Genomic DNA, 14,364 nt, shown 5'->3' on the forward strand with positions numbered 1-14,364 from the left:
AGTAGGGTACGGTGAGTCCCCAAGTGTTTTAAGTGATAAGGAGATGCTGAAGCAGCAGTTGAAGGTGATATGAGATATGGGGTGGAGCAAAGAGATATCAATCAGGGCAGGCCTTCTGGAGGAGATGTGGTTTCAGAAGAGCTTTGAAGATGGGGAGAGCAGTGCTCTGCCAGATGTGAAGTGGGAGGGAGTTCCAGTTGTGAATAAGAAGTCAGTGGTGAGAGAGGTGAGAACAAGACCCAGTGAGTTGATTGTGTTCCTCTCCCTTTTCTCTACCTTCATCATCCCTCTCCTTCCTCCCTTCCTCTTCCTTTTTCCATCTTAATGTTGTGGAATAGAGGAAGGCAGGAGCGAGATTGTTGTCAGAGCAGTAATGAAGGGAACAAGTGCCAGCCCCCTGACAAGGACAAATAGATTGACAGAGAATGCGATTACAGCAGTCAGAAGCTGGACTGGATAGTTGTATAGTGGGAACTTGTCCCTATTTAAGGAAAGCACATGATCTTCACTCCCCTCAAGATTTTCATCAAGTTGATTGACCTTGCTTCCCTTTGACTGTCTCTTCCCCCTGCTCTCCCAACTACTCAAATAATTTTTGAGGTTGGCTCTGATTTTTTCAAAATATTGTTATTGGAGGAGGGAAGCATTGAGAGGAAGGAGAGAAGAAGGCAACGGGGAGGTTGAGAGAAGTACCTAGATGGCACCAAAGTGGCAGTGGGGGGATTATAGGATGGGGTTTATAGAAATTAACCAGGAAGGCCTTCTGCAGGAGATGTGATTTCAGAAGGGCTTTGAAGATGCAGAGAACTGTGGTTTGGTGGATATGAAGTGAGAGAGAATTCTAGGCAGGGAATAAGGTGGCAGAAGAGAAGCGGCCTAGTGAGTAGGTTAGATTAAGAGGAATGAAGAGGGTCAGCTGAGGTGTATTGGGAGAAGATAGTGGAAGAGTAAGGGGGAGATAACTGAGCAAGTTCTCTTTGATGTGAAGTGTGGAATAGGCAAGCATTGGAGGTTTTAGAGGAGTACAGACATATGTTCAGAATGATATTTTTGGAAAATGATCCGGCCAGCTGAGTGAAGTCTGGACTGGAGGCAGAAAGATGGGTGAGGAGGCTGGTGCAGTAGTAATGCTGGGATAAGAAGCATGCCTGCACCAGAATGGTTGCTGTTTGGATGGAGAGGAAGAAACAGGTACTGGAAACATTATGGAGGAAAAACCAGTGGGATTTGGTGGTTGACCGGGTATAGGGGTTTAAAGAGAGAGGGGAGCCAAGGACAATATCCAGATTGTGGGTTTCAAAGACAGGGAGGGTGGTGGTGTTATCATCTGTGATGAGTGGCCCTGAATTGGAGGGGGTGGGGTGGCCTCTGGCCTCCATTCCAAGCTTGGGGAAAACCCCAATGGGAGCAGGCAGAGATTGGCAGGGATTCAGGGGCTCTATAGTCAGCAGTCCTGGACTCTGCCCTGCCTGCATTCTACTTCACTGTCACTACTGCTCAGGGACTTTCATCTTGTCCACGCAGCTGGGCAGAGAGAGATCTGGAGTAGGGCCTGATCTAGTGCTGGGGTGACTATGGTGCCACCCACCTCCCTGCCCCTGAGGCCTGTGGTGAGGTGAGTGGGGTCCCAAGAACGGCCCCTTCACCCTTCCCTCCCTCTTTCTCTCCCTCCCTCCTGCCTCTGAGGCAGCACTAGGTGGGGGTGAGGAAGAAGTGTCATGGGAAGGGTGGAAAATGGTGTCTCTGAATCAGTATGGGATAGGATGGCCCAAGTTAAGTCTTCACAAGCAACAGGACCTACAGAATTGAGAACTTTATGAGGAAAGGTCAGATTGAAATTGATCCTTACCTTAAATATCCAGATAATTGGGACAAAAGCAGGTTGTTGTCATTTTTTTTTGTACAAATTAACTGGAAATGAGTGTTTCGATGGTTTTTCTTTTTACTTGACAAGTGTAAGTGTGGCCAGAGATTAAACTTTCAGAATTTGTAGATTGAGCAGAAGTTAATTCTAACTCTGAATTACAAATAGCTTAATATCACTTTTTAAATTTCCCCATCACCTAGTTCTTGGGAGCGATGTGGAGTTTAAAACACAGATTTCTATATAGCACTTTGAGGCTTAAAATAACTTGATCGATGCTAAGTGCTAATATTAATTCTTTAACCCCATTTTTCCCTGCATGCTGTCATTTGCCATTGTGGGGCAGAACAGTAGACGAGGCTCCCTGTCCCCTGGTCCCAGGACATGGACATGATGTTGTGTCCGTATGCTGGCCCTCCATCCAGTCTTTCCTTCCCCCACTGACAACCCCCTGAAGGACTCTGCTGGGATCCCCTGGCTGCAATTCAGCTGACTTCACTTGTGGCCAAGGAATGCTGCTCTCAGGGCCACCCTCCATCAGGGACAGTCTCTGACGGCTTGCCGTCTGAGTGGTTTTTGCAGATCTGCTCTGACGCTGCAATTAGAGGACCCAGGTCTGCCCGGAACAGAGCACGTATTGGTTCAAATCAGACAATGTCTTCCTCTCTGAGGAAATAAGCAAGGACCAGAGGTGCCTGCTCTCCTCTCTGGAGTTCCAGAGGGAACATTGCTTCTCCCCGAATTGTCCCAGGAAGATCAGGTGGACTTAGCGCATTCCCAGGATGGCCCCTGAATGACAATCCCCTGTGTCTGCTCTGTGGCCCTGCCCAGGCCTCTGTCCCAGATAGGAATCTGAAGGTGCTTGGAGGTTGTCATCCTCGATGGCACCCTTAAAGTTGGGATCAATCAATCAATCAATGGTGTCTTTTGAGCGCTTACTCTGTGTGAAACACTGTTCTAAGCCCTTGGGAGCGTACAGTGCAACAGAATTAGAACGCACATTCCCAGCCCATAGTGAGTTTACCGTCTAGAGGGTCGAACTTATAGCCTAGAGGGGATGAAACATCAAACCCCCTAAATTTTCCCTCTACATCTGGCCATGCATTAATCCAAGCTCCTCGCAAACCTACTGATATTTTCAGTAACCCAGTCTTCTCTGTAGTCTTTGCACATCAACCAGGGTAACTTCTTCTGCTTTGTTCCATTGCGGGTAAAGTGATGTTTTAAAGTGATGAAAATATTGAGTGGAAGTAAAGTGAGAGGTCAAAAATAATCACCAAAGGTTGTTTTCTTCTTGCAGTAATGAAGTAACATTGGACATAGCAGCAGCAGCAGAGTAAGACATGTCAGGACCCACTCTTGGAGTTTTACAAAATTATGAAAACCTAATTGGTTGAGGGAGTCAGAGTGACCAGGCCTATTAACTGTCCATTATTGTTAGAATCTTTCATTAAGTCAGAGGGTAGCACGTGATGGGCCTGGAGAAAAGCCATCGATGCTTCCTGGGGAAGATGTGTGGGTCCCAGGAGGCAATGACACAGTGCAGTGGCATCTGTCCTTGAGCAGGAGCAGCAAATTTGGAGGGGTCAGGGTTCAGACCAGCCTAGGCACAGAAGCAGAGAACCTGATTCCAGTTTCCAGCACAATCAAAAACCCAGCTAGGTCATGAGAGGATAGGAGGGCTCATATCCTTAGACTCTACTATTTCTCCTAGCAGTAATTTATTTTAATGTGGTTATCCAACCACCTCCACATCAAACAGAAACTCCTTACTATAGACTTCAAAGCACTCACTCACTTTGTCCCCTCCTACCTTACCTCTCTGATTTTCTACTTCAACCCAGCCTACGCACTGTGCTCCTCTAATTCGTTCATTCTTTCAATCATATTTATTGAGTGCTTACTCTGTGCAGAGCACTGTACTAAGCACTTGGGAAGTGCAAGTTGGCAACACTAATGCCAACCTACTCACGGTGCCTCAATCTCATTTTAGCTCGCTGCTGACTTTTTGCCCGTGTCCTGCCTCCAGCCTGGAATGCCATCCCTCTTCATGTCCGACAGACAGTCATTGTCCCCACCTTCAAAGCCTTATTAAAAGTACACCTTCCAGAGGCCTTACCCAACTAAACCCTCATTTCCTCTTCTCCCACTGTTCTGTAATATCTTTGCAGTTGGAGTTGTACCCTTTATTCACCACTACCACAACCCCACAACACTTACATACATATCTGTAATTTATTTATATTAATGTCTATATCCCCCTCTAGACTATAAGCTTGTGTGGGCAGGAAGCATGTCTACCAACTCTTTTATATTGTACTCTTCCAAGGGCTTAGTACAGACCTCTGCATCCAGTAAAAGTCCCCTTGCTCCAGCTGGAAACCAAAAATGTGATTGTGTCTACCAACCATACTGTATTATAGTTTCCCAAGCCTTTAGTAAAGTGATTGGCTCACAGCAGGCGCTCTCCAAGTACCCCTGGTTGATTGATCGATTGAAAAGAGAGGGCAAGAGAAAACATTTGAAAGATGCTGTCTAGTCTAGACTAAAACACGCACAACCTTGGCTGGGTCTTGGGGGACCTTGGTCAAGCAGTGTGACCCTAGGAGCCTGCTCCCCAAAACACTGACTCTATTGGGAGCTCCTTGAGGCCTGGGATTGTGGCTATCAACTCTATTTTATTGTACTCTCCCAAGGTCTTAGTTCAGTGCTCTGCACACAGGAAGTGCTCTATAAACTCCATTGATTGACTGATTGACTGATCTGCCATAGTACTATTCATATATTCATAATATATATATATATATATATATATATTGGGAGTCCCTGGGTGCACTATCTTGAGTATTTGGGAAGTACAAAACAGAGACCACTGTTTGAGGAGAGACGAAAGGGAGACCAGGGAAAGCAGTGAATTGAATATACAGTGATCCCCCTCCTTGGATGGAAACGCCTGTTTCAACAGCAGCTGGTCATGCTGAACTTGGATAGACCCTCTTGCTAATTCCACAGATCCTATGCTCTGAAGTTTGAGGGCCAGTTCTAACCTGTTGTGGGGCCAGGAATTCAGACTGACTGCCCTGAACCCTATGTGGGCTCAGCGACAAAAAATTGAGAGAGGCTGGAGCTTGCTGATTCTTTCCAGCAGGATGTGGTAGGCTCTGCCCAGGTTGTCCATTGAGCTGTAGACCCATCCTGCCTATCCTGGCCCTGCAGCTCTTCACATTTTTGGTTTCCAGCTGGAGCACAGGGACAAAGTGCTCCAGTTGGATAGCTACAGGGATTGACAACCCAAGAGCCTACACAATGTCATGTGGTCCAGGGCTCTGTCAGGTCTGGATTTCAGATCCCTGCCCAAAGGCTCCCTAACCAGTTAAGCCATGCTGGAGGCCGGGTGGGAGGGGTGGAAAGCAAAGCTGTCCTGGATGATGAAATCAGTGTGCGCTAGGGAACAGAATCGTTGTCAGGGTGAGGGCCCTGTCCATGCAGTATTGGTCTCTCTTATTGCTCTGTTGGACACTGTGAGGGAACATGATCTAGAGAATGAAAATATCAATTGCTTAATTTGCTTGGAGAAGCTTTATTGGAGTGCTGACCCAAAGAAGCTGAATGCCTGTTGGAGCGAGCAGTCTGCATTGGTGTACCCGGCTGTAGGGTCTGTATGACTTGACCTTTGCTACAGAGCTATGGTAGAAAGGCTAAGGAGCCAAGGCCATAGTAACCTTGGGCCTCAGCCCCAGTTCTTTGATCTGGCAAACTGCTCACTGCAAAGCTGAAATTACTGGCCATAGAAACACCCTATGACTTCCAAAATCCTAGAGAGGCCCAGGAGGGATATATGGAGCTAGATTTCTCTGCTGACAGGCCCCCAGGGAGATACAGTTACAGAAAATGACAAATGGTTGGCCGAGAAACCAGAGGGCAGGGAGCAAAGAGTAATGGAGGGAGAAAAACTAGGGAAGAGGGAGAGGGCAGACTCTCATTTCTAAATCAAACCCTGCTCTGTCCACTTCCTCTCTTCCCCCCATTCATTCATTCAGTTGTATTTATTGACCATTTACTGTCTGCAGACCACTGTACCAAGCACTTGGAAACTACAGTACAGCAATAGATACAATCCCTACCCATAACGGGCTTACAGTCTAGAGGGGGGAGACAGACATCAAAAAAAGTAAACAGGCATCAATGTAAATAAAGAGAATTATAGATATATACATATATAAATAAATGCTGTGGGCCACGGTGGGGGGGAAGATCAAAGGGAGCGAGTCGAGGTGATGCAGAAAGGAGGGGGAGCTAAGGAAAAGGGGGCTTAGTCTAGGAAGGCCTCTTGGAGAAGGTGCACCTTCAGTAGAGCTTTGAAGAAGGGAGGAGTGATTGTTTGGCGGATTTGAGGAGGGAAGGTGTTCCAGGCCAGAGGTAGGATGTGGGCCAGGGGTCAGCTGCGAGACAGGAAAGATGGAGGCACAGTGAGACGGTTAGCACAGAAGAGTGGAGTATGCCCCTGGCCCCCAACTCTGCCACCCCTCCCCTACTCCCTCTACTCTCCCTGTCTGCTCTGTCTCACTGCTGTATTCCATAGGTGCAGAATGTAATGGGGGGAAGGAATTGGAGTCTTTTCTAAATTAATGTTGCCCGCACTTTACCGTTCTCTGCTATTTTAATCACTTATAAAACAAAGCCAACTGACTCTTTGAGTGTGAGTGGCCGAGGTAAGAATTATTTTGGACATTCAGCTCAATTCATGGTATTCAGTTATATGTTTAGCAGTTTCATCCGGATGTGTTATGGGATCATCATTTATGGGCTGTCTTCCCCATTCATCTGGAGGCTCTTTGAAGGAAGGAAAATTCTGGCTATTAGGATTGTACTCTCCCAAGCACTTGGCACATGCATAGCATAGCGTAATGCTTGTTTGCTTGATTGATGGAGTCTAGCTAGATTCTCAAACCGGCCTGTGACTGTCACAAGGGATGTCTGCACCCATTTTCTACTGGGGCCCTAGTGTTGTGATTTGGGTTGATTGCATCTCTAGGCAACTCTCTTTCATTCCCCCCCACCACCTCTATGAGCTCCGCCCTTGTCCACCTCCATGCTCAAAATGATAGGTTGGTACCTATGGACACAATAGGGACCTGATTGCAGCTGGAAGAATAATGTCTAGAGAATGGAGCAACCAGATGTTTAATTTAACCACCCAATCCCCTTAATTTTGACCCATTTACCTTCATTATTTAAATGAATTCTGGTCAAATTGAATGTAATACTTTATTCAAATGACTCCATCTATACCAGCTTCAGATGTTTAAAAAATTAATGATTTCTATAATGCATAAGGGATTCTTTGAAACCACACTATTAAATCAAAAATGTTAATGTGTCCTTAATTGACAGCCAAGTGACCATTGGAGATGGAGTGCTCTTCACTCTGATTTAGAAAGATGTTTATTCAAGGCTGCTCTAATTATTGCTGAGCGGGGTGCAAATGATTCCCGAGGTCAGTAATTATATTGTGAAGCTCACATGCTAATCATCGAGAAATGCTTATGCAGGGAATTCCACAGACCCCTTTAGAAATAATCGAGTCAACAATAGTAGAAACTTGAAATAGTTTTCTAATGGCCCTGCGGCTTTTCCTCTGCCCTTAAAACACAACCACTGGGGCATGAAGTCCTGAGTTCATGAGGGTCAACAATCATTTTATCAGTGTCCAACTGATTTATTCTCCTCAAATGAGGAGGGAGGGAGGAAGTCACATGGAATAATAAATTGGCCAAAACCAGGGCAAGTAGAAGGAGCCCGGGTGGGGATTAAGTATCTGGTGGGTTTTTGCAGGTATTCCTTTGATGGCAGGTCACACAGAAGCTTTGTTTCTACTATCTGTTCCGGGAACCAAATACCACCTTGGGGACTGTATTAGTGAACCCATAAGCTCATGCTTAAAGGGGCAGGGCTTGTTGCTACAGAAAATGGACTTAGAACATTGCTCAGGGTTTGTAAATCTCTCCCTCTGCTCCCTTCCTCATTCCTGCAAAACCTCTCTTGCACTCACCCTGCTTGGCCTTATCCTGAATGAACAGTTGCTAAGACTGACCCTGTGTTGTCCATTCAGCTTGGAATTCCATTTTCCCTTGAGTTCTTGCTGTCCCTGGAGACAAAGCACAGATTAATATTGATCTCAGTCCTCCTGTTTTAGCTGGCATCAGGAGGTGTCTGGTTGCTCTCAAGCCCAGACAGTGATTATGCCTTGAATTTGTAGCACACGATTTTTTGCAATGGACATTTTACATTAATCCCCTGATTTTACTTTATCCTCCCAACATTCCCGAAAGGGATGGGGGGAAGCAGCAGGTATTATTAGCCCCATTTTGCAGATGAGCTAAGCAACCTGCCCAAGATCACACAGCAGGTCAGTACTGTGAGCCCGCTGTTGGGTAGGGACCATCTCTATATGTTGCCAACTTGTACTTCCCAAGCGCTTAGTACAGTGCTCTGCACACAGTAAGCGTTCAATAAATATGATTGAATGAATGAATGAATACCAGAGCTGGGATTAGAACTCAGATCTCCTGCCTCTTAGACACCTACTGATTCCACTGGTCCCCCCTGCTTGAAGAGGATCGAAGTCACGTCCAAGAACTGGGCTGTCCCAGTGACATCCCTTCACCCCCATTTCTGTTTGGAATTTACTTGTGTTTTCGAAAAAAATCAGATGCCTAGCTGACTGTGGTTTTCTTCTTGTTTTTCAGGTCTCCTAAAAACCCAGAGCAGAAGATCATTAAGCGAGTGATTGCTCTCGAAGGTGACATTATCAAGTGAGTATTTTAAGTCACGGTTCCCACCTTCTGAGGGAAATTTTGCCTACTTATATCAGTTAGGCTCCTTGGTCAAAGGATGTGTCATGGCTAAAAGGACAGATCCCCTAAGTCCCACTTTTCTGTGACCTGAGAAAGGAAGTCTGGCATGCTAGGGAGGAAGCTTTGTTTTCTCTTTCGGTTGCATTGGTCCCATTGGTGGGAAACCTCTTCACTGCTCTAAGGCACTTAGGTACTCTCTTGTCTTTGGCCAGGACAGTGAAAAATTTGAGTTTTCTGTAAATGACATCAAAAAGCTCTGAGGGATAAAAAAAAAAAAACAATTAATTAGAAGTGCCATTCTGCCCCACTCCCCAGAGAATCTCCCTATATTGGTTGTTCTGGGTCTCCAGGGTTTTCCTCAGTCAGGGCTCTTAGTTTTACGGTGGAGAGGCCTCAGTGAACTCAGCAGGCTGTAGCCACCATTAGAACCAGTGTTTCCATATTGGTGTTAGTTTGTGCCTCAGGATCTATGTCCAATGCACTGATGAATGTTAACCTGGGAAGAACAGTAGTTTGTCTGTCATGGTTTTCAGGTATCTCATAGCAATGGGCAGTTAAGGTTCTCCTCCAAAGCACCCCAACCAGCCTCTCCCTAATTTGATGTAATAGAGCACTATCTCCCAAGTAATTAAATGTAATTGGGGTTAAAGTATTCTTCGTGTGGCTATTTGGAAGGATGAAGTTTCCTTTTCACGGTTTTCAGTCCGGTAGGAAACTCAGGATTTAACTTTCTCTGGTTCCTTCTTTAACTTTCTCTTACATTGCGAAAAAAGCAACACCATACTTTCTGTTACCTGTTGGTTGGGATGAGGATAAATGTTAAGCCACAGTTTCTTCTGCTTATGGATTTTGTACTGCTTCCCTGCTTTGGTCAGTGCTACTATTTTTTATTTCAAATCAAAATATTTTTGAAAAGTTGAAGAGTTTTTGCCATTTTGGAGGAGAGTGCTAATTGGCAAATTCAGCAAGTGAAACTATCCAAAAATGTGACCCAAATCCACATTTTGAAATTGGGGGTTGTTTACAGCATGGAGGTTGTGATAATGCCACTGCTAAATTTGAGTTATGTCAGTGGTGCAATGTCCCCGGCAATTCAGCCTTGTTTAAGACCAGCAGAGTTTTCAGGGACCTACTATTGATTACACCCAAACTGGCTTATCGGTGACTGAAATGATTGAGGGTTGTATTACTGGAGTCACAACAGAGTGGAATGATACTAGTACTAATAGTAATCATGGTATTTAAGTGTTTACTGCAGTGGATACAAGCAAATTGGGTTGGACACAGTCTCTGTCCTTCATGGGGCTCACGGTCTTAATCCCCATTTTACAGATGAGGTAACTGAGGCTCAGAGAATTTAAGTGACTTACCCAAGGTCACACAGTAGACAAGTGGTGGAGCCACAATTAGAACCCATAACCTTCTGTCTCCCAGCCCTGTGCTCTATCTGCTATGCCTTGCTGTGTCTCTAATTAGGAACCAAAGCACTGGCAACCTAGACAGTCATGAGAGTTTTGTTCAGCTTTGCATGGTATATGTCTCTGCCAAGAGGGAGTAAATGAAAAAGCACAAGAACTGTTCCAGCAGATTATGGACCACTTTTCAAAGCACTAAACTATGGCACCCTGGAGACTTGGGTGTGTATTGTGAGCACAATACAATATCTGTTCAGATAGGCCTTGGGGAGCAGGCTCCTTGGTTTGAAAAAAGCAGCATGCCCTACTGGAAAAAGTCTGCTGTGTGACGTTGGACAAACCACTTCTCTGTGCCTCAGTTACCTCATATGTAAAATGGGGATTAAGACTGTGAGCTCTAAATGGGATGGGGATTGTGGCCAAACTGATTAGCTTGTATTAACCCCAGCACTTAGTACAATGCCTGGCACATAGTGCTTAACAAATTCCTTTAAAAGAGATAGAGAAAAAGAGAGAGAGAGAGTGCTCTAACTGACCTCCCTCATGAACCATCCTTAGTCCTAAATGAGGAGAGGACTTTCAGGGTTCCTAAGCCTCCCTCATTGCAATGTGCCATAGATTCTTCTCCACCCTTTGCCAGTGCTGCTTTGACAGCATTCGCCATGAGAGAATGTCAAAAGTCTTGTGGAGTCAGACTGAAGAAGAAAAATGTATGCCCCAAACTAGTGAAAATTCCCAGACCCTTTTCTGGATTTTAAAGGCACATCTTCTCCAAGAAGCCTTCTCTCACTAAGCCCTCATTTCCACTTCTCCAACTTGCTTCTCTGTCCCCCTTGCACATGGATTTGCACCTTTTATTCACCCCTCCCTCAGCCCCACAGCACTTTTAATAATAATAATGATGGCATTTGTTAAGCGCTTACTATGTGCAAAGCACTGTTCTAAGCGTGGGGGAGGATGCAAGGTGATCAGGTTGTCCCATGTGGGGCTTACAGTCTTCATCCCCATTTTACAGATGAGGTAACTGAGGCACAGAGAAGTTAAGTGACTTGCCCAAAGTCACACAGCTGACAAGCGGCGGGGCCAGGATTTGAACCCATGACCTCTGACCCCCAAGCTTTTTCCACTGAGCCATGCTGCTTCTCTATGTACATATCCATAATTTATCTATATTAATTTCTATCTTCTCCACTAGACTGTAAACTCATTGCAGGCAGGAAATGTGTCTAACAACTCTGTTATACTGTATTCTCTCAAGTAGTAGTACCGTGTCCTGCATACAAAAAACACTTGGTAAATGCAATTGATTGATTGATCAATTGTGGGAAGGGAAGTAAAGGCCACCTGTTTTCTGAAAGATCCTCTCTCTTTCTGGGATAATAACAATAATAATAACAATGGCATTTATTGAGTGCTTACTATGTGCAAAGCACTGTTCTAAGCACTGGGGAGGTTACAAAGTGATCAGGTTGTCCCATGGGGGGCTCACAGTCTTCATCCCCATTTTACAGATGAGGTAACTGAGGCCCAGAGAAGTGAAGTGACTTGCCCAGGGTCACACAGCTGTCACTTGGCAGAGCCGGGATTTGAACCCATGACCTCTGACTCCCAAGCCCGGGCTCTTTCCACTGAGCCACGCTGCTTCTGCTGCAGGGAGGCTATTCTTCCCCTTCAGAAACTCACACAACAGCAATCAGCCATGGTGGGTGGGACCAGGAAAACTGTGCGAAGTTGAGAGGTAGATAATGCCTATCTGAATAATTCATTAAGCCCAAAATGTGATGGTAAGAAAAACGGAGAAGTGTTTTTACCTGAATTATCTAAATTGATCATCTTCATTGATCAGATCCATTTAGTAATTTCTCAATTCTCTGGCTCAGGCACAAATCAAGTTAAATTATAAGCAGTTGCACCCAGGAGGCCCTCAACTGCTTTTAGCTGGGAGGAGGAGGTGGAGGATTTTCTAAATGTTAACCCCAGCAAGTACTACTACTACTACTACTACTACTACTACTACTACTACGACTACTACTACTACTACGTACCTATAATAATAATAATAATGATAATAATAATAGCATTTATGCCAACACCTCGGGTCCTGCTGGGGCCAATCCACTGGTCCCCCAGCCTAGATGCCTTTAAACTCATTAGGACTTGCCCTGTACAGGAGAGCCTTTTCCAATTTCTGTCCTGAAAAAGAGGGAAAGGAAAACAGGAGAAAGCAGCCTGGGGCATATTGGCCTCAGGTGGAATGAGCAGGATTTCAGGGGATCGATGGTCAGCAGTGGGATCTCTGGGCTTCTGTCTGTCAGGTTTTCTGGGTCAGCATAGGCAGTGCCACTGGCATGTCTCCTGTTTTATGCGGGCCAGTGCCAGATTCCCGGACCTCAGTGCCGGTTGACCAGGCAGCCTTGCTGAAATGAGGGAGGGAGTTGTCCATTCCTGGGTTGGAGAGAGAGGGGCTGGAGGGGGGAATGCTACCCGGCCCAGGTAGTTTAGCTGGCGCTGAAGAGGCACACCTGTTTAGGAGAGTCAGTGGAAACCGCATCCCCTCATGAGCCCACGGAGACCAGTCAGTTGCTGGCCACCAGGGCAGGAGCCTGAAGACCGTGCTAAAGTGGCCTGGGAAAGAAAGCCCTCAAGAGCCTTCTGCTGCAGATTGTTCAAAGGATCATTCTTCTACAGGAGGAGAAAGTACATTTCAAACTGTCGGTGCAATCCAATCTTTGAAAATCACATTTTGGTATTAGAAAACATTGAATCATGCAGAATTAAATGTTTTAAATCTGCTTTAGTCTAAATGTGTTCTCTAAAAGACAAAAATCAATAGCAACCTATCACCGATGGTTGAGTCATGTTGTGAACTAGCAAATGATGAAGCTTTATAGGAAGAAAAACAGGAGTAAAATTGGGTTTTCATAAGGAAAACTTCAAATGATGCCTGTTTAATGTCCTATGCATTTTAGGGCTGGGGCAGGATTTCTGCATATCAGAAGCCCAGTTGTGGAGGTAATGTGCCTGGGGAATTGGGGCTCACGGTCCAGGGCTGCTGGTGGATTTGAAATCAGTTGGGAGTGGTGCCTCAGAGGAGGGAGATAGTGAAACAAATGGGTATCCATGGGCATTCTTAGAGGTAGGTGGACAGAATCTCTAACATTTTACTGTGAGAACATATGTACATATGTTTGTACATATTTATTACTCTATTTATTTTACTTGTACATATTTATTCTATTTATTTTATTTTGTTAATATGTTTTGTTTTGTTCTCTGTCTCCCCTGTCTAGACTGTGAGCCTACTGTTGGGTAGGGACCATCTCTATATGTTGCCAACTTGTACTTCCCAAGCGCTTAGTACAGTGCTCTGCACACAGTAAGCGCTCAATAAATACAATTGATTGAATGAATGAAATCAGGTCTTTCAAGTTTTCCTGTCATTGCTGCTGGCTTTGCTTCTCCCATCTTGGGATCAGGGCAGGGAGAGATCAGCCTTATCGAGTAGCATTCTGGCCTAAATGAGAAGCAGCTTGGCTCAGTGGAAAGAGCCCGGGCTTTGGAGTCAGAGGTCATGGGTTCAAATCCTAGCCCTGGCAATTGTCAGCTGTGTGACTTTGGGCAAGTCACTTAACTTCTCTGGGCCTCAGTTCCCTCATCTGTAAAATGAGGATTAAGACTGTGAGTCCCCTGTTGGACAGCCTGATCACCTTGTAACCTCCTGAGCACTTAGAACAGTGCTTTGCACATAGTAAGTGCTTAATAAATGTTATTATTATTATTAAACAGAGCCCTGTGCTGCAGGCACGAGGGCTCCATCTGGTAAGACACCCCTCTGCCCACCCAATGTCTAAGAAGCCTCTGGGCCCACCCACTCAGGGTAAGCCTCCAGCCTGGTTAAACAGATCTGGCTCCACCCTTGCTTATTCCATGATGGGTTATCCAGCATGGCCATTTTCCGGCTCTGGATTCTGAAATGAAATGTTGAGGGGATGAAACCAGATGAGATTTTGGATTTTCACCATGGTGGGCACCCACTGTATCCATGGAGAAAGATGGATGGGATGCCCACCCTTGTTTTAGAAATTTGCCAGTCAGGCTGCCCGGTCAATGCTGGGATTTTATCTTCAACTCCAAGGAAAACACGGAGCCCAAACTTGCTCCCAGGTAGTTCAGCAAGTGAGCACCATAAGACTGTTAACTACCAAGGACCATACAGTGAGCTACAGCA

General features: G+C 45.5%; 1 protein-coding gene across 1 annotated transcript in view; it reads left to right on the forward strand.

Annotated features, from left to right (window-relative positions):
* The window catches only part of IMMP2L (inner mitochondrial membrane peptidase subunit 2), an 893,637-nt gene that overhangs the window by 608,567 nt on the left and 270,706 nt on the right, over positions 1–14,364 (forward strand). Inside the window, exon 4 of the mRNA XM_038752433.1 lies at positions 8,614–8,679. Coding sequence (XP_038608361.1) covers positions 8,614–8,679 — 66 coding nt within the window. The remainder of the gene's footprint in view (positions 1–8,613; positions 8,680–14,364) is intronic.

Source organism: Tachyglossus aculeatus, chromosome 10 (genome assembly GCF_015852505.1).
Source record: "Tachyglossus aculeatus isolate mTacAcu1 chromosome 10, mTacAcu1.pri, whole genome shotgun sequence".
Classification (NCBI taxonomy): domain Eukaryota; kingdom Metazoa; phylum Chordata; class Mammalia; order Monotremata; family Tachyglossidae; genus Tachyglossus; species Tachyglossus aculeatus.